This window comes from Gopherus flavomarginatus, chromosome 12 (assembly GCF_025201925.1).
Source record: "Gopherus flavomarginatus isolate rGopFla2 chromosome 12, rGopFla2.mat.asm, whole genome shotgun sequence".
NCBI lineage: Eukaryota > Metazoa > Chordata > Testudines > Testudinidae > Gopherus > Gopherus flavomarginatus.
The window spans coordinates 29598712-29620187 of record NC_066628.1 but is presented as its reverse complement, the minus strand read 5'-3'; the positions used below and the strand labels follow the sequence as shown (position 1 = coordinate 29620187).

The 21476-nt window shown below is 47.3% G+C and overlaps 1 protein-coding gene across 8 annotated transcripts in view; it reads left to right on the top strand.

Moving 5' to 3' along the window:
- The window catches only part of PIK3R6 (phosphoinositide-3-kinase regulatory subunit 6), a 75763-nt gene that overhangs the window by 35525 nt on the left and 18762 nt on the right, over positions 1 to 21476 (top strand). For 7 of the 8 annotated variants that reach the window (XM_050919261.1, XM_050919265.1, XM_050919258.1 and 4 more), the window contains 10 exons: positions 3823 to 3914; positions 9895 to 9963; positions 10855 to 10987; positions 12656 to 12725; positions 13607 to 13790; positions 14987 to 15134; positions 15945 to 16031; positions 17166 to 17622; positions 18804 to 18903; positions 20905 to 21027. In XM_050919261.1, the coding sequence (XP_050775218.1) occupies positions 3823 to 3914; positions 9895 to 9963; positions 10855 to 10987; positions 12656 to 12725; positions 13607 to 13790; positions 14987 to 15134; positions 15945 to 16031; positions 17166 to 17622; positions 18804 to 18903; positions 20905 to 21027 (1463 nt within the window). Of the gene's footprint in view, positions 1 to 3822; positions 3915 to 9894; positions 9964 to 10854; positions 10988 to 12019; positions 12310 to 12655; positions 12726 to 13606; positions 13791 to 14986; positions 15135 to 15944; positions 16032 to 17165; positions 17623 to 18803; positions 18904 to 20904; positions 21028 to 21476 lie in introns of those variants that run through there. The other variant, XM_050919266.1, reaches the window with a different exon arrangement.

The following is a 21476-nucleotide window of genomic DNA, read 5'->3' as shown; positions in this document are numbered from 1 at the left end:
TCAGAGGCCCCAGAGCATCGGTGGCCAAGTATTCTCCCACCGCACTCAGACTGAATCACTGGCTGATGCTCTACATCGTTCTCACCTCCTTGTGTGCACTTGGCTTGCGAGGCTGGTCCCAGAGGGACTAAAATTTTCAACCAACTTTTGGTTTTGGACACTCATTTCTCCTACGGTGAAATCTCCTTATGCCTTCACTGTAGCTACTCTGTATGATGCTTCCAGAGCAGCTCTAGCCAACCTCCTCCATTCTCCTTCAGCACAAGGTCTCCAATAACCTTCATTAATCCGCAGGGCTGGATGATTAGACCAGGACACTGAGCGACAGATACCATGGGTTTCATTCCCAGCTACATGCATATGTACATGCATCCGACGAAGTGGGTATTCACCCATGAAAGCTCATGCTCCAATACGTTTGTTAGTCTATAAGGTGCCACAAAACTCTTTGCCGCTTTTACAGATCCAGACTAACACGGCCACCCCTCTGAAACTTGATTCCCAGCTACATTGCTGAGTCATTTCATGGCTTTGGGCAACTCATGGAACTTATCTGTGCCTCAGTTTCCCCATTTGTAACATGGGAACAAAACCCTTTTTTGTAAAATGCTTTTGGCTCCTCAGCTGAATGGGGCTATTTATGTGCCCCAGTTATGGAGAGTTGAAACCCTACGCTGTCAGTCAAACAACTGGGTTCCAGAGCCTTGTCAGCCTGAATTAAAATTAAAATAGATCTTGCTGGGAATACACAGACTATGTTACCATTAATTAAAATTAGAGCTTATCCTGAATGAATCCTCAGTCTCTGCAAAATTGAAATATATGGATTTTATCCTTGTCGCTATTGTACGTTATCAGCAGCTAGCATTTCAAAGTCTGTGTGACGGTAACCACGGTAATCTGAATGCTCGATAGACAATGAATCTGTATAGAGATGTGACGAAATTGATGATGATAATAATAATACTCTTCTGCCCTTCTGTAGCCCCTTCCTTTCAAAGATGTCAAAGGGCTTTTTACCATGAAATCATTACACACCCCATCTCCTCTGGGACATGGGCCTGCGTTGTCATCTCTGTTTTATACCAGGGTAAAATGAAGCTTAGAGCCAGAGCACCTTGTTTGCTGTAAGAGACAGAATCAAGTATAGAACCCAGGAAAGCTGGCAGCAGTGCGGAGTCTTATGCCAAGGGCAGTATCATGGGCCAAAGTCTAATCTATTACTCTGTCAGTAACAGAAGCCAGCACAGTTACTCCAGATTGGTGCTAACATGACTGAGAGTAGAATCTAGCTCCATGACTAATCATTGCCAGCTGCTTGGAAAATGAAGACCATTACAATCTCCGTGTGCAGCTTTCACAGTGTAACCCCAGGAGTGAGTCTGTTAGTGTTTGTCAGTCAAAATGGATCCATGTAATTCTGCCACTAGATGATGCATGGGGCAGACATTCCCAGCTGCTGCTTGGGAAGGTGCACAAAGGATGCCGTCACATCTCAAGCTGGAAGTCTGAGCCAGAGGGGCCCAACCACTGCCCTGTCCGGTGCCTTATTGATAATATTCCAGCAGCCTCATTTTCTTACACATTCCCATTGCCCTCATCTCTATAATGGAGACCGCAGGTCTCAGCATGCAGTGTCGCAGCTGGGTCCAGGTGGCATTCTGCTGGGCTCAAGATGGAGCCCTCATGTGCCATGACCTTTTGTCTTCTTGGATGCTGCTGCCAGTTACAGACCAGGACTGCCGGGGTTGCTGTGTTCTGTAACATTATGGGGAGAGCCTGGCGGGCAGGCTGCTGTTGAGCTAGCCCATTGTTGCTGACCAAACTCATATCTTTGCTATGCAGTGGCTTCTGCCTTGAAGCCGTGAGGATGCAGTTTTGTTTGGCCAGCCCCATGGAGCATGTTTGATGAAGACGAAGACTATAACAGGGTTCAAAAAAGAACTAGATAAACCCCCTGGTTTGAAGTGGTTTCCATTATCTCCGGGGTTTACAGTTTGTTTCAATGGCTCTCAGTACCCCCACTATACAAATTGTTCCAGCAACCTTGTAGACAAATTCATGGAGGATAGGTCTATCAATGGCTATTAGTCAGGATGGGCAGGGATGTTGTCCCCAGCCTCTATTGGCCAGAAGCTGGGAATGAGCGACAGGGGATGGATCACTTGATGATGACCTGTTCTGTTCATTCCCTCAGGGGCACTTGGCATTGGTCACTGTTGGAAGACAGGATACTGGGCTAGATGGGCCTTTGGTCTGACCCAGTGTGGCCATTCTTATATTCATGGATTTATCCAATCCCATGTCAGGGATTTAATTACAATTTTTACAAAGCAAGGCACGCATAGCTCCAGAGGTATAGCAGTGAGATGAGGACTCGCCTCCCTCCTCCCACACACACACACACTTTGTGCCTTGGCCCCGGTCACTCGGAGATTGGAATTAATGCCTGGAGGCAGCCTGCTGTTTCTTGGTTTCTCTGACTGGTTTAAAAACCAAGACCAGACCAGTTGTAACCATGGTGAAGTGTTTGTGCATAGTCATCTCTTCATCACTGCGGTGGTGGTGGTAGTGTTGTTTGTGCATCTGTAATCATGGCCCAGCACCCCATTATGTTAGGTGCTGCACAAACTAGGGGAAATAAAAATGACCGTCCCTGCCCCAGGCGCTTACACTCTTAAGTGTTGCCAACTTCCATGATTCTGCTTCAAGTCACATGATATCTGTCATTTTCATTAGAGCCCCAGCTCCCGGGATCAGGAAATAGCCAGGAGACTCTTCGCTACAATTGTTTTAAAAAAGTCAGCTTCCAGACATTACGGTGGCAGAGAAAAGGGTGAAAATGGAACCCCACTGTGAGCTAACGGCTCAAAACCCAGCAAGCAAATCAAAAGAATCCACTATTTATCCCTGGATGAAAAATCATGTGGTTTAAAAACAATCCGACTTTCTGATGATTTTTGATTGCTTGGGATTGATGATACTGCCCTTGGCATGAGACTCCGCATTGCTACCAGCTCTCCGGTTCTGATGTGCACATGTACTGGCAGCGCTACCAAGGCTAAGGCAGTGGCTCAGAGATAGCATCTCTCTTCTCTCACCATTGAGAAATGTGTGCAGTGTTAAGTGTGGGAGGCTTCCGTTGAAGCCCTGGGACTATAACTTCCCATCAGAGTGCTCAGGGAGGTAAGACTTATCCAGGCACAGAAACTGCACTGCTGTAACTAAAGGTTTCTTATCTGCATGGGGAAACTCACCACTATAATTACAGCCGTATAGCTCCCCCAAGTGGGTTTTAGCCCACGAAAGCTTATGCCCAAATAAATTTGTTAGTCTCTAAAGTGTCACAAGGACTCCTCGTTCTTTTTGCTGATACAGACTAACACGGCTACCACCCTGAAACTTATTCCAGAATAAGTGTCCACATGATGAGTTCTACCAGTATAGCTATTGCGGTATATTTGTACCAGTATATTTATTCCAGTAAACTTCCCCATGGAGGCCCTGTCTACACTTAAAAGGGTTTGCTGGTTATAAATTACAAGCTGTAAACTGGCAAAAACCCCTAGAAAAGATGCAGCTTATACCAGCAAAAATCACAGAATCATATAAACATAGGGCTGCCTGGAAGGGGCCTTGAGAAGGAATCGACTCCAGCCCCCTGCGCTGTGGCAGGACCAAGAATGCACATGCCCCAGTGGTGGAGCCAGGCTTAGAATGCCGGTCTCATGGCTTAGTTCCTACCCCTAGCTACCATGGTGCACTCCCTCCTTAGCACTGTTTTCTGCTGGATGACCTTTCCCCTTATTCTTGATCTCACAGGGATGTTGCGCTGGACCTTGCATAAGAAAATTGATCGGAATCCCCTCAACAGCGCCATCTTGGTTAAAATCCTGGTGAAAGAGTTGGAAAGGGTAAGAAGAGAGAACAATGTCTGCCATTGGTGCCTGGTACCGAATTGGTCCGTGTCTAGCATAGCCATCTCACTATGGCTTTATATGGCCCTTCTTAGCATGGCATCTCTGACTGGGTTACTAGGCCAGCTCTATGCCTGCAGCAGCCTCTTCCTGCTGTTATGGATGTTGCTGAGAAGGAAGATCCCAGCCGTCTCTGGAGCTCTGACTCTGAGCACGGAGATGTTAACTGCACAGCTCAGTGCCTGGGATGGCCAAACCAGGGGGCAGTAGAGGTCTGCAATTACTGGGGGGGCTGATCTGTGTTTCTGCCCTGCAATGTTTCCTCTGTCACCAGGGAGGGTGTGTGGTCACCAGCCTCATTCCTGTAATTTGGTGGCATGCTGTGAGCACCACAATTTGGAGAAGCCCTGAAAATACTTAATTGGGTGAGTGGGTCCAGATACCAATCTACCAACTGCCTTCCACCACGCTTCTCCCAGGGACCCCAGCTGCCCTCTCAATAGCCATGGAACTTCTTCCCCAGCCCCCATGACCTATCTCCCTCCGTGGCTGGAGAAGGAGAGCAGTGGGAGAGTCACCCTTAGCAGATTCACCACACTGCCCCGTCCTGGCTTCCAGCTGCTCAGCGGGTTTATCACAAGGACCTGATTTGTTTGGTGTCACCTGAATTGGGAAACACAGTGCTGTGGTTAAAGGACAAATGTCTGAATGTCTGGTATCTTAGAATTAAGGTGCTACAAGAAGCTGCATGGCTACTCTGTGTCAAGGCCCACCTATGCCTACACCATAGACCTTCCCCTCCACCCATCTGACCTACACATCGCCACCTCTCCCCACAAGCAGGCTGCTGATCAGATCACAGACTGTATGCCAGTTCCCTATCCTATTGAGGCTGAGAAACCCCAATATCTCACCTCCTGTTTTTCCTTACCTGTTTTTGTTGGGTTCAAAAGAACTAGATAAATTCATGGAGGATAGGTCCGTCAATGGCCATTAGCCAAGGTGGACAGGAACGGTGACCCTAGCCTCTGTTTGCCAGAAGCTGGGAATGGACAACAGGGGATGGATCGCTTGATAATTAGCTGTTCTGTTCATTCCTTCTGGGGCATCTGGCACTGGCCACTATTGGAAGACAGGATGCTGGGCTACATGGACCTTTGGTCTGATCCAGCAGGGCCATTCTTATGTTCTTACATTCATCTTCTGGCCCAAAGCCCAGCATACCTATAATATCTCACACTGTGACTCCTGTTTATAATCTAACTGCTCTACACCCTCCTGCACCCCTAGAGCGAACCCGGTCTGTCCTGTCTGCCCTCCCCAGGACTGTCTGGGCCTGGAATGCTGCCCTACCATGCGGCCATTATCCTCTCTCCTTACGTTACTAAGATACCCCACCCCTAGCGCCAGGGCCTTCGCCTGCCCACTCTGTGCAGTGCTGAAGCCTCTGGGCCAGATTCTCAGTGACACTGAGGCCTAGTCTACACACAAAAGGTGTGCTGCTCTAACTAGACCGGGGCAGTCAAAGCAGTACCACTCACCCCAGTGCGGATGCAGCTATACTGCTATAAAGGTGCCTTATGCTGGTCTAGCTTATTTCTGTTGGGAAGACCAATAAACGATATCAATATAAGGTACCTTTATAGCAGTATAACTGCATCAGCACTAGGGACTGTACCAGAAAATCTGTATTGCTAAAAAATCACACACACACACACACCCAATTGAAATAGCTATACTGGTAATAAATGTGTGTGACCAGTGTCAAGGGGCCTTAAGTGGGCGGAAATGCCCCCTGAGGTTACTCTCCCTGATGGAGCTCTCCCCAGCCAGTACAGAGCTGCTCCCAGGACCTGGCTTGGGGGCCCCAAGGTGCTAGGGGCATGGCTGCGGGGCTATTCTCCCTGAGCTGGGGGGCAGTGCAAGCTGCTCCCCATGGTGTTCTCTGTCTGCTCTGCAGGCTGCTACAGAGATGGAGTGAGGCCATAGATCCCTTCTCTTTGTTGCCCTTCTGACAGCCATAAGGCCTTAGGCAGGGGGAGGAGGGAGCAGAAATCCTTTGCATCTGCTTTTCCGTCTGCACCCACCCACACGCACACCTGGCTCCTGGTGTTTATCTCTGGGTATAATCTCAGATTTCCATGCTATGGTCATGTTGCGGTGGCACTGGCATCTGATTTGCCAGTGCTGCAGCCCTTAGGCTGGCTGGCTGACACTTGATGCCATCTCTTTAGCAAGGGTTGGGTTCTGGCGCTCTTCTTATAAAATAAAGGTCTCAGTCTGAAACAGAAACCACCGCATGCTGCTTGCCAGAGTGAATGCAGCAGGCACCTTACCTCAATGATCAGAGCAGATATAGTGAGACCTCTCCATTAGCAGAGGCTAGGTGTGCTTCCTGTTCCCCTCCACCACCATTGCTGAGTTGGTCTCTCAAGGGAAGGCTGGCAGGGGAAAGCAGAGAATGAAAAGGTGTGGAAATGTGTGAGAGCTGGGGAGGTGTAAAGTGAGAGGGGTCAGCTGGAATTGTCGTATACCTGATTGTTGATGCGGCTGCAGCTGATTTCGTGCTTCTTAGCTGACACACAGTCACTGCTCCTTCCAGGTTATTATGCCATTTGTACTAGTGCTACAAATCACAGCTATCAGAGTTCGCAGCAAGGATCAAACCTGGGCTCTCCAGTGAGGAAAAGCACAAGCTCTTGCTGTCTAAGCAAAGGCGGAACTCTTGTACCTGGCCCACAGCAGCAGACTGGATGGTTGCTGTGACAGGATATTAGCCAGAGACATTAGCACTCACACTAGGCCAGGGTGTTATACTTGCATTAGACACTAGAGTCCGTGAGCCTTTCTAGACGAAGTAAATCTGTTTTTTTTTCTGGGGAATTTTCTCTTTTGAACCCCTAAGGGTTGGCAGCCCGGGCATTCGCTATTCAGGGCTCAGAGCTATGGTGGGTCTGCTGCATACTGCTCTGGCCCTTTGCAGGGGTTGATGCAGCAACCTGTATTCTGTTTCTGCTGTGCAGGATCAGAAACTAAAGCTAACTGGAAATTTTCCATCAAGAAGTTTTCTCAATGGGAAATGGTTATTTTCTGGTGTAAACAGAACTTCCCATGGGAAATATCAATTTTGCATTAAGTTATGGAGCAGAGGGGGTTGAAAAGCTAAAAACAAAGTGTTTTGGTTTTCAGTTGCTGAAAACCCTTTTTTTTTTTTTTAACCAGAAATTTTACATTGTAGCCATTTTTCACTTGAAAAAAAATCCTGACCGGCTCTGCTAGAAACACTTGCCTGCTCCCTTCTTGGGGAGCAGGCTTATCACACAAAGCTGCCTAAACCCCAAAACAGTAACTCCTCACTTAACATTGTAGTTATGTTCCTGAAAAATGCTACTTTAAGCAAAACGATGTTAAGCGAATCCTTTTGTTCAACACACACACACACACACACACACACACACACACACACACACACACACACACACACACACACACACACACACACACACACACGTACGTTAGGGGGCTTATTCCTTCACCCTCCTGCTTCCCTGGTCCTTCTCGCAGGAACAGAGAGCAACAATACCCGAACTCCAAAGGTGCAAACAATTTGATGTTTATTGGGGTGAACTTCCAACAAGCACAATTCCAGTTTCCTTCCTTAGTGTCTCCTTTCCCAGCTCTGACACCACAGAACCTTGCCTGTGTCCCTGTTCCTGTTCTCATCCAGTTCCCATTTGCCTCTTTAGCAAAACGTGATCCCAATTCCCCCATCTGCAGTCCCTGTTCCCATTCCCCCCCCACTTCCTGATTGACTTCAGACTATATAGCAAAACCTGAGTGTTGCTTAGCTATTCCTTAACCAATCATTTTACTGAAATTTAACTAACCAATCCTAACATATTGTAACATGGTTATTTAACCAATTATACCCCACCACCTTAATTGATTTACACCCAAGAAAATTAATTATACAGTAGACAGAAACAATTACAGAACCAGACAGAGACTATGCAAATAAACATACAAAACAATACAGAAGTGAGGATTTCACAACTACATCTATACAGACATAAGGGTTCTCCAGCTGTGTCTATTGATAAGTGAGTTCTTGCCAGACAGGATGCGATCAAACTGTTTCCTTTTACATCTTCTAGGCTCTTCCCTTTCTCTGGCGGTGATAGGAATATCAGGACAGAAATGTATTCCTAATAACTCAATAGCACCTTATTTCAATGTGACTAGTTTGGAATGTGAGGATGTGACCACACACTTCCCAGCTTATGGCTGCCTAAGTACATTTTAGCTGAAGGCCTTAGCCTGTCACAGTAAGAGAAGGCCATTACACAGACAGTGATTTTGATTCTTTCTTTTATACTTCTATAACTAGCTAAATGATAAGAATACATCTAAATTCTTAAAGTATAGGCCTTTGCAGACAGACCTGAATATCTATATCCTAACAACACACACACACACACACACACACACAGAGAGAGTATAAGTTTTAAACAAACAATTTAATACTGTACACAGCAATGTTTGTGAAGCTTGGTTGAGGTGGTAGAGTCAGAGGGTGGAAGAGGGTGGGATATTTCCCAGGGAATGCCTTACTGCTAAATGATGAACTAGCACTTGGCTGAGCTCTCAAAGGTTAACATGTTGTTAATGTAGCCTCACAAGCTACAAGGCAGCAGGAATGGAGGGAGGGGAGACAGCATGGCAGAGAGATACAGAGGCACACACCGTGTGTGTGTGTGTGTGTGTGTGTGTGTGAGAGAGAGAGAGAGATGCACATTTCCCCTTTAAGTACACTGAGCCCACTCTAAGTACATTGCCCTTTTACGTAGATCAGCAAGTTGAGACAGAGGCTGCCGCCAGCAAGCTTGCTCTGTCCTGAGCCCTGTGTGTGTCTCCCCCATCCCCTGCTCTGTGGAGATTGGGTAAAGGAGCAGGGGGATGTGCGGCAGGAGTGTGGGGGGAGGGAGACACTGATATTAGCACCCTTCTTTCCCCACTCCCCCCGCACAGCAAGCAGGAGGCTCCTGGGAGCAGCTCCAAGGCAGAGGGCAGGAGCAGCACATGGCAGTGGGGGGAGGGACAGCTGAACTGCCGGCAATTGATAGCCTGCTGGGCGGCTACCTCACAGGGAACTTAGGGGAGCAGAGAGCTGATGGGGGGCTGCTGGTCAACCCTGGTTTCAAGCCCCCACTAACTAGCTCCAACAGGCTGCTCTTTCTGCAAGCCGTAGACAAACCAGGTGGTTGCCAAACAATGTTATATGGGAGTATTGCATAACTTTAAATGAGCATGTTCTCTAATTGATCAGCAACATAACAACGAAACAGCAACATTAACTGGGATGAAGTTAAGTGAGGAGCTACTGTATTGTGTTACAAACAAAGAAAGTTCTGTCACTGGGCAGTTACAGATCTGGCACTTGAAACCCCCTTAAACAATATAGGAAAGACTGTAACACACACGCTGTGTTGTGTGTCTCTTCAGACATTATCTACACTCAACTGAGCAGTGGCATGTAGGGGTCAGCTTGAGACAGAGCCTGTCTTTGTCAATCTATTGAAATGTGCTTGGGGGTGGGAGCACAATTCAGTTCCTCATTAATAAAAGAAACATGAATCTCTACAAATCCTTGGGCCTCCCAGTAACTAGAAACAAATCTGGTGACCATTAGCATCATTCCAGACTCAAAATGTTGGCCAGCTCGCTGCTTTAAGAGTCTTCCTGTTAAACTGGCAGGCAAATGGTGACATTTATTTGGACTGAGAACTTGGACCAAGCTGGCAGGCTGCTGCATTTCTGTCTTGCTGATATTCAGCCTTTGTGCATTAAAAGACTAGGGTGTGCTCAGCATTTCATTTGGATTTCCTTCCTCTGATGCAAACACCACTCAATTGCTTCACCAGTCAGCAAGTCGTTAAACAGCATGAGCTTTAGTTAACTGTTTGGCTTGATTTTGCAGGCAGAAAAAGGAGATTATAGACATTACATCATCCCCCTGCTTCATACATTAATGTACACGCTAATAAAGGTAAGATCTACAGATGGTATTTAACAATCCAGGGAAATTCAAAGCTATGGGGCCTGGCCCTGAGATCACTTGCACCCAATTTATAGCAGAATAGGTAGTGTGGCCTCATGGACACTGTATTAGTAGGGGGCCCAAGAAACCTAGGTTCAGTTCCTGACTCTGCTAGTAGATGACTTTGGGCAAGTCATTTCCTTCTCTGTTCCTCAGTTTCTCTACCTGTAAAATGGGAATAATCATACTGATCTCCTTTGTAAAGCACTTTGACATCTGCAGATGACAAGCACTATATAAGAGCTAGATATTATTATTAGGTGACGTTAAAATCAGGCCTACCATTCAGTTAGCCATGTTGTACCTATTTATAGTGTTCAGATACATGTATAACTACATAGAATATATTTTCAAAAACATTGCCTGTGCAATATGGCCGGATCAGTTTTCTGCAAGAAACTTAAATTTCCCAATTTTATGCATTTGAATTCTCAGCTTTAACAACATGAGATGTGAAAAAAATAAATGTCACTTTGGGCCAGATTTTTAAAGGTATTTAGATGCAAAGGTATAAAGGGGGTTTTCTTATGTGCTTAGGCACCTAAAGGCCTTTAGACATCCAGCCCCTGCAGCCTTGCAAAAGGGTATTTCTAGATCTCTGCAGAATTTCCATTACTTTTGTCTAGTCTTAGGGTCAGATTCAGGCCTGTCAAAATCAACTAGAGTTCCAGCCGTTTAAACCAAGGATGAATTTGGTCCTTAACTTTGAGTCCTTGTATCTCTGGGAAGCTTGTTTCTTATGGCTCTCACATATGGTGAAGAGATTCCCCCACAGGGACCCTAAGTTTAGGCTGCTCCATCTCCGCTGGGATCTTGTTAACTGTTCCTTTCCCATTCTAGGCTCCCTACATTTCAGACGATCTCTATGAAAGAGCGTATGACTTCTGTAAAAAGCTACTAACCCTGCCGAAGCCTTACTGTACCATTGGCTTGGACTATGCGTTCCGGTTAAAAATAGAAAGAGTGACACCAGGTTTGTGGAATTCATGGTGCTTCTCCTGTGGCATGGGGGTGTAGCTATGAGATGGTGATGCCTTTGCTTTAGTAATTATTTAAGTCCCCAGAAGGGTGAAAAGTATTTTCTGTGCATGTGTCTTTAAATGTTTAAGAGGTCCTCTTGTAGGCAGCGAGTGCTCTCATTCTGTTCTCAAAGTGGCTGCAGCACAGGAGACCCTCACACTGTGCTCTCTTTTTGTGGAGACCTCAGCCTCACTTTGAGTGATGTGGGGGAGGAAGCAAAAGTTCCTTCTTCATCGAAAGGAGGAGAATTGTGCTTAGAAGAGACCCTCCATACCCAGATCTCAAGGAGACTCACCGTCCCTGTGCTATAACCATTTTGGGGATTATAGTTCTGCCCGGAGGCATACACTGAGATCAGAGCCGCATCTTGCTAAGTTATTTACTACGATCTGTATTACCAATAGCGCCTGAGAGTTCCAGTCGTGGTCCAGGATCCAGTTGCATTAGGTGTTGTATAAACCCAGAACAAAAAGGCAGTCCCTGCCCCAAAGAGCTCACAATTCCAATAGACAAGATGGAGACAAAGTGGTTTCCGCGAGGTCACACACGTGGAGTCTGGAGCAGAGCCAGGAACTGAACCCAGAACTTCTGAGTCCCATCTCCTAAAACCAGAAATTAACAATGGAAATTGGTCTGCAATGCCAATGCAATGGGCCCAGCAGGGTCAGTCCAGTGCTCTACAACGGTTACTAGTGACAGACTGTTATTAAACCACACAGTAAAACCATTCTCCTTAGATCTGTATCCTGCCATGAGAAATCTCCATCAAACTGAATCCTGCAGCCTTCCCAATGTTTGCTCTCTCATCATCTGTTTTTATGATAAACGGGTGCTAAATACTGAAGAGCCAGTTAGTGTCTTCTGGAGAATAGATGTGTTTAGAAACAGTACTGCTGAAATCCTGTATTTTCCATTTTCTCTGCCTTATTTGTTAAAATTCTTCTCATTTATGGTTTTTTGGCTTCCATCACCATATATTAGAGCACTAAACAGGCCCTCCCACCACATGGAGCTGTATTATTCCCATTTTAACTGAGGCGCAGTCTCCACTGAAGAGCTGGGAAGAGAGCACAGATCTCTCGGAGCACTACTTTAACCACAAGACCATTCTCCCTTGACAACAGTTGAATGGGACTAGGCTCTCTGGGGCAGTTTCTCCATTGCCTTGCGCCTTGGGTCATCATGGACACCACAGCAATAAGAGTGGAAAGCACCACCATTCCGATGTGGCAGCAGTTTGTACTGACTTTGTGTTGACACAAATGATGACACAAGGTAAAAGTCAGCAGAGAATCAAGCGCTTTCTCCTGCATCTGCTTCAGAGTCCACCCCATAACTTGTAATCTAGTCAGCAAAGTGCATGAAATACAGGCAGTGTGTAGCTGGGATTATCCCTAAACAGAAGGTGTTTTCATGTGTTGTAGCTGAATTCCCTTTAGATTTTACTGTCTTTTTTCTGGGCTATATGAAACTGCCTGCTTGATTCTCCTCTCACACCTGCTTTATCGCCGTGTAGCTCCACTGATTTAGTAACGTTACTCCTAACTCATGCTGGGGTGAGAGCAGGATCAGGCCACTCTCTTGTTACTATCTGTTGCATGTGAATATTTTTATTTGTTAGGGGTGTTATACCAAAGAATGATTATTTCTGAACAAAGTCTGAAGAGCGACCCATATCCTTATCAGGAAAGGTATGTATGCCTGTTCTAGTGTGGCTTTTAAATGGCATTTTAATCTTGCAGCAAAATCTATGCCTTTACTGCATACTAGACACAGCATTTAATGGCAATGGGCAATACTGTCAAAAATCCAACAGCTGCTAGCACAGAACTGGAGCAAAATCGAAGCCCTGCTAGTGGTATTACAAAGCAGAATACAATAAAAGTCGGTGGCATCTCAGGTTTGTTAAAACAAGCTTGGTGTCAGGAAGCTGGTGTTTTACTGAGTATTCCAGCTGACTTTCCAGGAGCAGGGAGCTTCCCCTGGACAGGTATAGAAGCACAGGAAGTATCTGCAGCAGCTCTGTTTAATTAAGCAGAATGATGCTGACCCAAAATATTCATTCCAGTCTGAGAGTGCAAATAATTACTATGAGCCAAATTCAACTCTTTGGTAAGAGGGTGCATCTCCACTGATTTCACCTGAGTTGTATCCATGTATACCAGAGTTGAACCTGGCCCAGTGGCAGACAATTTTCTTCTTCTCTGAACCTCTGCCTGCAGGATTAGACCCAACATGGGAATAGACCCAGCCATACCAGAAAAAGCCAATGACTCACCTAGTCTAGTACCCTGCTCCAGATGGAGAACAATGCTGGCTTCTTCAGCAGGTTTTAATCCTTTCTTTGTGCAGTGTTACACCACGGGATGAATTTCTTCCTGACACTGGCTGGTTGACAGCGTAAGCCCTGAAGCATTAACATGGCAGCCACCACCTTGCTTTTTAGATGTATAATGGCATGCCTTACCTGCCCTCCCAGTCTTCATTGACTCCTGCCTTTTTGCATACTCTGCTTTGATAACCATATTCATTTATTTTATGCATCTATTTTTTCAACCCTTCATTTCCACAGAGTTTTCATATTTGCAGATGCAGATGTGCTCTCCAAGGCTGTATGCAATTCACTAGTCACTGAAGCCAAAGCTGCTCAGATGTATCAGAATCCCAGATCATGCATGTGCTATGTGATAACACGTGCTGTGCAGGCAGCTCTGGGTGAGGACTGCGATGTTGAAAGTTTCCAGAGGATTCTTCAGGTAATGGCTTAGCTGCAGCTTAATATCACCATGAACTTGACCCATGTTTATGTGGGGCCAGATTCTCAAAAGAGCTCTGTTCTCATTTAGGCAACTCAATGAAGTGAATAGATTCTCAGAAGCATGCAGCCCCCACTAGCTTACACTGACATAGAAAGCAGATTTTGCTACTTTTACACACATTGAACAGCACCTTGCCGCTCAAGTAGTTCCAGTGACGATGCGTGATTTCATATGGATATATGTGTGTGCGCAGCTTAGTGTACTTTGGTAGCTGTGAGCACTTCCATTGTGCATTTGAAAGTCGGACAATAGAGTTGGTCAAAACACAAACTAATTATTTTTGCAGGACACTTGCAAAAAAATAAATTTTAGGGGGTCTTTTTTTCATTTTCATTGAAATTTCCCACATTTGACAAAAACTGAAACCCCAAATTGAATTTTTTTCAGTTTTTGAAAACTGTTTTGGTTAAAAAAACGTTCACTTTTCATTAAAAATGTTTGATTTTCCATTTCCAGGTTTGCCTTGAAAAACCAGACAATTGAGTTGAAATCAACAATTTTCCCTGCAACTTTTTGTTTGAGATGAAACGCCATTTTTTTTGGTGAAAAATATGTCTCGTCAGGAAAAGGTCCCGCTCTCCAGAGTAGCCTTTTTAAGGGAGCTCTGAAGACCAAGCATGATAGGCGTGACCAGTTCAGGCACATTAGTGGAGCCCGGCAAGCGCTGTTTATTTGGAGCTCTCCATCTAACATAAACCTGGAGAAAGTCTCTTGCTTTGGGGCACCATCGTCCCCTACAGAACCCTCTTCCCTTCGTGTCCCAAGAGCCCGTTTGCTCTGCTGCTGAGTATCTTGCCCTCAATAAGGCCTCCAGCATGAATTTCAGCAGCTGCCTCAGCCTTGGGTCACTGCAAGGGGAGAGAGTCCTGTCTACACTACTATTTTTAGCCGCATGGTGTGAGCCCAAGTCAGCTGAGTCGGGTTCTAAGATTTGCTGCCATAGGTCTGTTTTTGCGGTGTGGATGCACCCTGAGAGTTTAATGCTATTTAATGGTCTCTTTTATTTCAGCGGCTGTGCAATGATGGGGTTGGGCTTCAGTCTAGCAAAACAAAGTGGATGTTTTTTTAGTCTCCCCCTTCCATATGCCTCATGTTCACACCCTCGGGTTATTAATAGCATCTCTCTGTGACAGAATAAGCCCACAGCTGAGCTAGAGCACTGTTTCCGGGAAGTGGCGGCAGCCGTTGAGTGTACAGGAAGTGAGACGAATGCAGACCGCGGCCGGCACGCTGAGAGGCTGCAGAAAATCTACAGCATGGTGCTGAACTCCTCAGCAGGAGGTAAATATGCTGTCTACTCCAAACGCATAGGAATCAAGGGGCTGGGAAGTCCATTGAGGGCACAAGTCCCAGGAACAGCTGTGGCTACCGAGTTCATGGCAATCTGAACAGTGTCTGTGGTGGACTAAACTTTCCTGAATCCTAGCAGTGCAAGTTCACCATTTCCAGAGTGACTGGGATGCTAAGGCCTTGCATACACACTCAAGTGGCACTGCTGTAACTATGTTGGTACAGTTAAAGCCTACAGCCCTTCTAGTGTGGATGCAGTTCTACGGGTATAAAGGCATTTGCACTAATATAGCTTACCCCTGTATGGGACAGGGAATAAAATATACTGGTAGAAGGCACATTAATACCATTAGGCCATACATGAAGCATTCCAAGATGTACATGGGGCTCTGGTGAACTGCATGGGCATATATTTGAATGACAGTTGATTAATCGTTGTGCACCCACAGTGCTGCATTTCCAATGCATCGCTGAGTAATATTTTTTAAAAGAAAGTCTTATTTAAGCCCCTGATGCTATGAGACGCTCTGCTGTTTTGAGCCTGGTCTAAAGTTTTATGGAACTGGTGAGAGGGTTTAGCAGTTCTTCCCAGTTATGAGTTGGGCCCCTGGACTGATTGGGGCTTAGAAGAACTCAACCTTGAGCAAATTGTTGGAGGGTTTTTCCAGTGCAGGTGTGTGGGAAAATTGGCTGCTCCCTCATGTTTAATGGGCAGTTTCTTTTCATCTACCAAATTGCTGGCTGGGCTGTGCTAGATGCAGATAAGGACCCTTGTTAACCGAGTGCTTCCCCTTCCTGCAGGAGGCAGTTCACCAGGAGGGCTCCACGGCACCCCACTGCCCAACCCGAATATCAGCTTCCACTTGTGGACTGATGAAGACCAGCTTTGTAAGTGCCCTTAAGTGACTGAAATGAAACCCTGATGATGTCTAATAGTCTGAGAAGCATTTGCCAAATAACGGGTTGTAAATTGGCTCAGATGGTTGGGAGGCAAGTTTTATTTCTCCCGGTTCCAGAGCAGGGGATTGGCAGCACAGTTTGTTGGGTTAATGCACTAAGCTTTCCTGTCATGGGGTGTGTGTGTGTGTGTGTGGGCTGAGCAGAGGAGGCCAGTAAGCAGCTCACTTAAGGTGAGGGCTGCCGGGAGTAGAGAGGCTCCTGCAGAAGAGCCTGGGTCAGGGAGGATGCAGAAGCAGGGTCTAGGTGGAAGACCTGGCTGGAGGTACAGGCTGGGTAGGTAGTAGGATGAGCCAGGTTTACCTGCTTTGATTGATGCTGAAGTGTGTGTATGAACAGTAAACGTATCGCTGGGGAAAGGGACTGAAATATTGACACTGATGGAGCATCACTGACACACTGGGTGTGCTGGTTTGCATATGAGGCAGAGGCAGAGTCCTGTGCTGGGTTTGGGGTGGCCTTGCTCTCTTTCCTTCTTGAGGATTTGGTGAGAGGCTATTGGATCGTTGATTTGACTGGCCAATTCTGTTTGGGAAAGGCCCACAAGTGGGATAGCAGTGAGGATCCACAGGGCCAGACTTAGCTCTATTGGGAGAGGTGTCTCAGGGCCCAGGGCTGGAATAGCAGGGGCAGCTATGGATCAGGACTGAGGTGCATTGTCATGCCTGTATAGAGGTAGCTGGTGTGAACCCCACTTGCCCAGTGCCCGCCTGTGCTGTATGGGCTCCCCCCGTTTCTTTTGGCCTCTCTTCCATGACTAATGAAAGCACGTGCTCCAGGTGTGAAAAGCAGGGAGGCAATGGGGTTAGCGTTTGTTCTAGTGGTATTTCAGCAGACAGAGGGGCCAATGTTCAGATCGTTTGGCCTGGCCCAAAGCCCACTGGGGCAAATGGAAATACTCCACAGACATTACTGGGCTTTGGATCGAGGATGCAGAGCCTAAAGTTAGGCATCTAAATCCACCAATGGCCTGAGCACCCATGGATCCCACTGGCCTTGGCCCGGGGATGACTTCCACCTGTGCACCTGGCCTTCATCACCTAAGGGCTTTCCTCCCCCCCGCAGGGAAAGAGCTGGTGCTGTTCATCCGCCCATTGTCGCGGACTTGCGAGCAGGACTGCCTGAGCCAGGAACTGGACAACTTTGAGATCCAGGACATTGTGTCTGACTGTGACTGCTGCGAACAGACCCGCTTCTCCGTGCTCTCCACCGACAGCGGAATTGAACGGGACCTTCCTGTGGTAGGCGAGGAGCTGCTGCCGCCCAGCAGCACTGACGTGGAGCATGCCAGGCTCCAGAGGAAGGGCGGCATTAAGAAAAAGGCATGCCTTTTGGAAAGCATGGCCTTGCTGCAGAACAGCTGCAATGGCCCAGGGGCAAAGCAATCTGGGAAGCTGCACAGGAAATCTGACGACAGCATGGTGCCCATGCCTCACCTCCACAGACTGTACACTGCCCGGATTGTGGTTCTGGGGGATGACAGGGTCTTGGGGCGACTGGCCCAAGCCTATTACTCACTGAGGTAAGGCTACAGCCTCCTAGGAGGGGAGGTGTTTCTATGCAGGGTGCAGTGATGGCTAATACTGAGGAGGATTGTCCAGTACAGGTTTTGCAACAGGGGCGGGATAGGTACAGGCTGCTCCCACCTCACGCCACCACTTGTTAACAGAGGAAGGGAAAGAGGGAGCCCAGAATGGAAGGGGTAGGGGGTGGGCTAGTATGAGAGCTTCATGGGACTCGCCTCTCCTGTTAGGTAACACCAGAGGCTCAGGCCTCAGAGGCACCATGTCTGTGGTGGGCCACAGCCTCAAAGGGGAAGGATGATCTGGGAGCAGCAGGAAGGGATGTGGTGGGATTCTGGCATTAACAGGAGCCAGGACTGACCCATTGGCATTCAAAGCAGGCTCCGCAGCTACCTGAGGTGACAGGCCTAGTGCTGTTAGTTCAAAGGCTGCAGCAAAAAATGTAAATGGGGCTGGTCAAACATTTCCATGTGAGAACTTCTTTTTCGATGGAAAATTAGATTTTTGAGGCAGCAACAACTGAAAAGTTTTCACTCCTGACGTTTTTATTTTTTTGATGAAAAGTTGAAATTTTCCACCTGGGACAAACCAAACATTTTCCAGCCCACAGACCTCTCTGTGACACCCCCCCACCTCCCCCCATGCCCACACACTAGAGAAGGCCACAGCGCCGCACGGTGAGCGTGGATCTGTATTAACATGTGGTAAGGCCCGACATGCCAGCCGTCGGTGAGCCTAAAGAGCAGAGCTGGTGGGAGGAGAGGGAGGAAGGATAGTACCATGGTTAGGGCACTTGCCCGGGACTCATGACCCTGTTCCCATTCTCCCCCCACCCCCCCGGGACATCCTAAGGGACCTAAGATACCCCACTTCCAGGTCGGTATGTTGATGACTGCACTGCTCTGCCTCATAGGGCTGCTGAAAGGGTAAATAGAGATTGTGACCTGCTCAGATGCTATAGTAATGTAGCCCAGACGCGATAGGAAAGGAATGTGGAGAGCACAGAGCCCTGAGGAGATTAGAGGTGGAAAGTGTCCCCATGCTGAGGGAGCAATGCTGTTGAACTTTGGGGCCCTACCAGGATGCAGCTGTGGGCTCCCATTCCCCTGAAGTAGTCAGCTGTGGTTGGCTTTAGCAAACATTGTAACTTTAAAAACGAATGTATTTTTTGTACTTCAAGGAAACGAGAAACCAGACGTGTTTTTCTGACGCCAAGGCTGAACCTGCAGTTCTATTATGTCCCTGTTATGGAGGGGCAGACAGACACCTCGCCCACTCAGGTGAGCAATCACGTAGCAGGGACCATACCTTCTTTCTGCTCACAGTCTTGCAGAGGGGCTGCCAGGGCTTGGATTGAGCTGGTTGGAATATTTCTCTGGGGTCCCACCAGGTTTCTATAGGATTTAAGATTTTGTGTTTAGCCCTTATGGCTCTGAAAAAACCTGCCAAATGGGACCCAATTCAGGGCTGTCTGGCTGAGTCTGCAGACAGCCTGAAATCATAGCTCTGAGCAAGGTATGAATGGTTTAGTTTGTCCAAATGGGGTGTTGACTCTGAAACCTAGTGATGATATTTAAAATCTCAACATGACCTATTTTGTTGCTGGCATTTTAACGGATGCATCCAGCTACTCTGGGACTGTAGAAGGAGCTTAGGATCATGCATAGGGTCTTTGCAGAGAAACACAGTTTTTTGTTTTGGCTGATCCCTGCTTCCAATCAAATGCTACAGCAGTGAAAATTAGTCTATTTTCCTTCTGAGAGTCTGTGCCTGTACTGGGGGGATATGTGGCATCAAAGACATGGGACCTGTTTCTTGCTTTGCCACTGACATGTTGTCTGGCCATGGGCAAATCACTTCCCTTCACTGTGCCTCAGTTTCCCCATCTGTAAAACGGTGATACTATTATTATTTGTAGCACCAGTCATGGAGCAGGACCTCATTGCACTAGCTGCTGCACAAATACAGAACATAAAGGTGGTCTCTATCCAAAGACCTGTCAGTCTAATGATCTCCATGCTTGTGAAGTGCTTTGAGTTCTTTGGATGAAAATTGCTATAAGTGAACAGCATTATTTACTGAAGGCCGGATCCTGCAACAGGCTCCATGCATCGGACCCCTGTGTCCCCACAGAGGCCATTGACATCAGTGTGGTCTCATGGGGACTCGAGAGTCTTTTGGCACGGAGCTCATGGCAGGATCAGGTCTAAATGAGGTTAGAAGTTGGGACAGCCGGAAACAGGGAGGATACTGTTTGGATCAGCACAAGGCTGCGATGCTATCATGGTCCCCGTTGGAAACCAATAAACATTTACAGCTTTTGGCAGTCTAAATTTGCCCTAGAAATGGCAGGATATCCTGACAGCATGTGCACGTATTATTAGTGAACTGTCTTTATTCTGGAGCACCTGGAGCTGCAGAAAATATTTGAGCTGCTCCACACAAGCAAGCAAAGACGCAGCCCCTGCCCCCAAAAGCTGACCATCAAAATTTGACACGACTCCATGAGGGTCATAAACCGACCAGTGAGACTGCACAGTGGAGAGGGGGTACGATCGGGAGGTTACTGAGGGTCTGTCTACACTGTGTTTGAAAGGTGTGACTGCAGCATGTGTAGATGTACCTGGAGCGGGCTTTGATCTAGCTAGTTCAAAGCTAGCTTGGGTAACAGTAACAGCAAAGCTGCGGCAGTACGGGCAGCAGCCACTCGGTTATGTACTCAGGGTGCTGTGTGGGCAGGGTTAGCTCAATAAGCTGTCTGTGTTGGCACGGCTTCACTGCTATTGTTTCCTGATCTAGCTTTGATCTATAGACTTGAGCTAGCTTTGACCCAGCCAGATCAGAGCTTGCTTGGGAATGTCTACACGTGCAGCAAGCACACTTTCCAATTGCAGTGTGTAGACATATCCTCCACCAGGTGTGAAGCACATGTACCTGCACCTGCATTAACTGCTCTGGTACAGCAAAAAATAGCAGTTTAGATGCAGTGGCATGGGTTTCCATGCGGGCTCTGCAAACATGCGGAGGACATCGGGTATGTACTAGCATTGCTGAAGCCACTGCATCTACACTGCGATAGCTGCAGTCACACCTCAGATTGCAGAGTAGACATACACACAGAGGGAGACGGTTTGGTTAATAGCAAGATTGCATCCCAGTAAAAGCAGTTGTTTGCTTAGCTTCTGGTGTCTTTAACCCTTTCCTTGAGGGATGTTATTCTGTGCATAACAAGCAGGTGCAAGGAGCTGACTGTCCTGTGCTGTGTGTTTCTCCCCCTCCAGGATGATACTACACCTGGCCAGATGGAGCTCTGCGAGTTGGCTGTGTATCTGGGCAAAGCTGACCCTTGGTATGAGAGCAACATCAACACACTGTGTCACATGATCCCCAAGCTGGCCACCATGGTACGAGGGGGAACCCTTCCTTTTGTGCACTGCTTGGGCCGAGTGGCTCAGAAACCACAGTGGGGCCTCTGAGTGAACTTCTCAGAGGCTAAAAGCCCCCACCTTGTGTTTCTCGCTGAGTTCTGTACTTTCCCAGTCATGTGGAAAATACGGAGCAGGAGTGCCACACATTTTGGGATGCACGGTTGTGCTTGTGTGGGTCTGCAGGGCTGTGATTTCCCAATATTTAATGATTTGTTCAGGTTTTTGATCATTTTTATTCCTCTAAGAATATTCCAAGAGGAGTCGTGCGGGATGGCTGCATGGTGGTGGGGAGGGGGTGGAAATGGGCTCACATTGCCTCCACCCAGTGGGTAGACTCTGTGGTCTGAAGCAGATAGGATGGAAGGATGAAGAGTAGTATCCATGCTGGGGCACTTCACTGCAGCAGATTTTCTTTGGTCAAACTT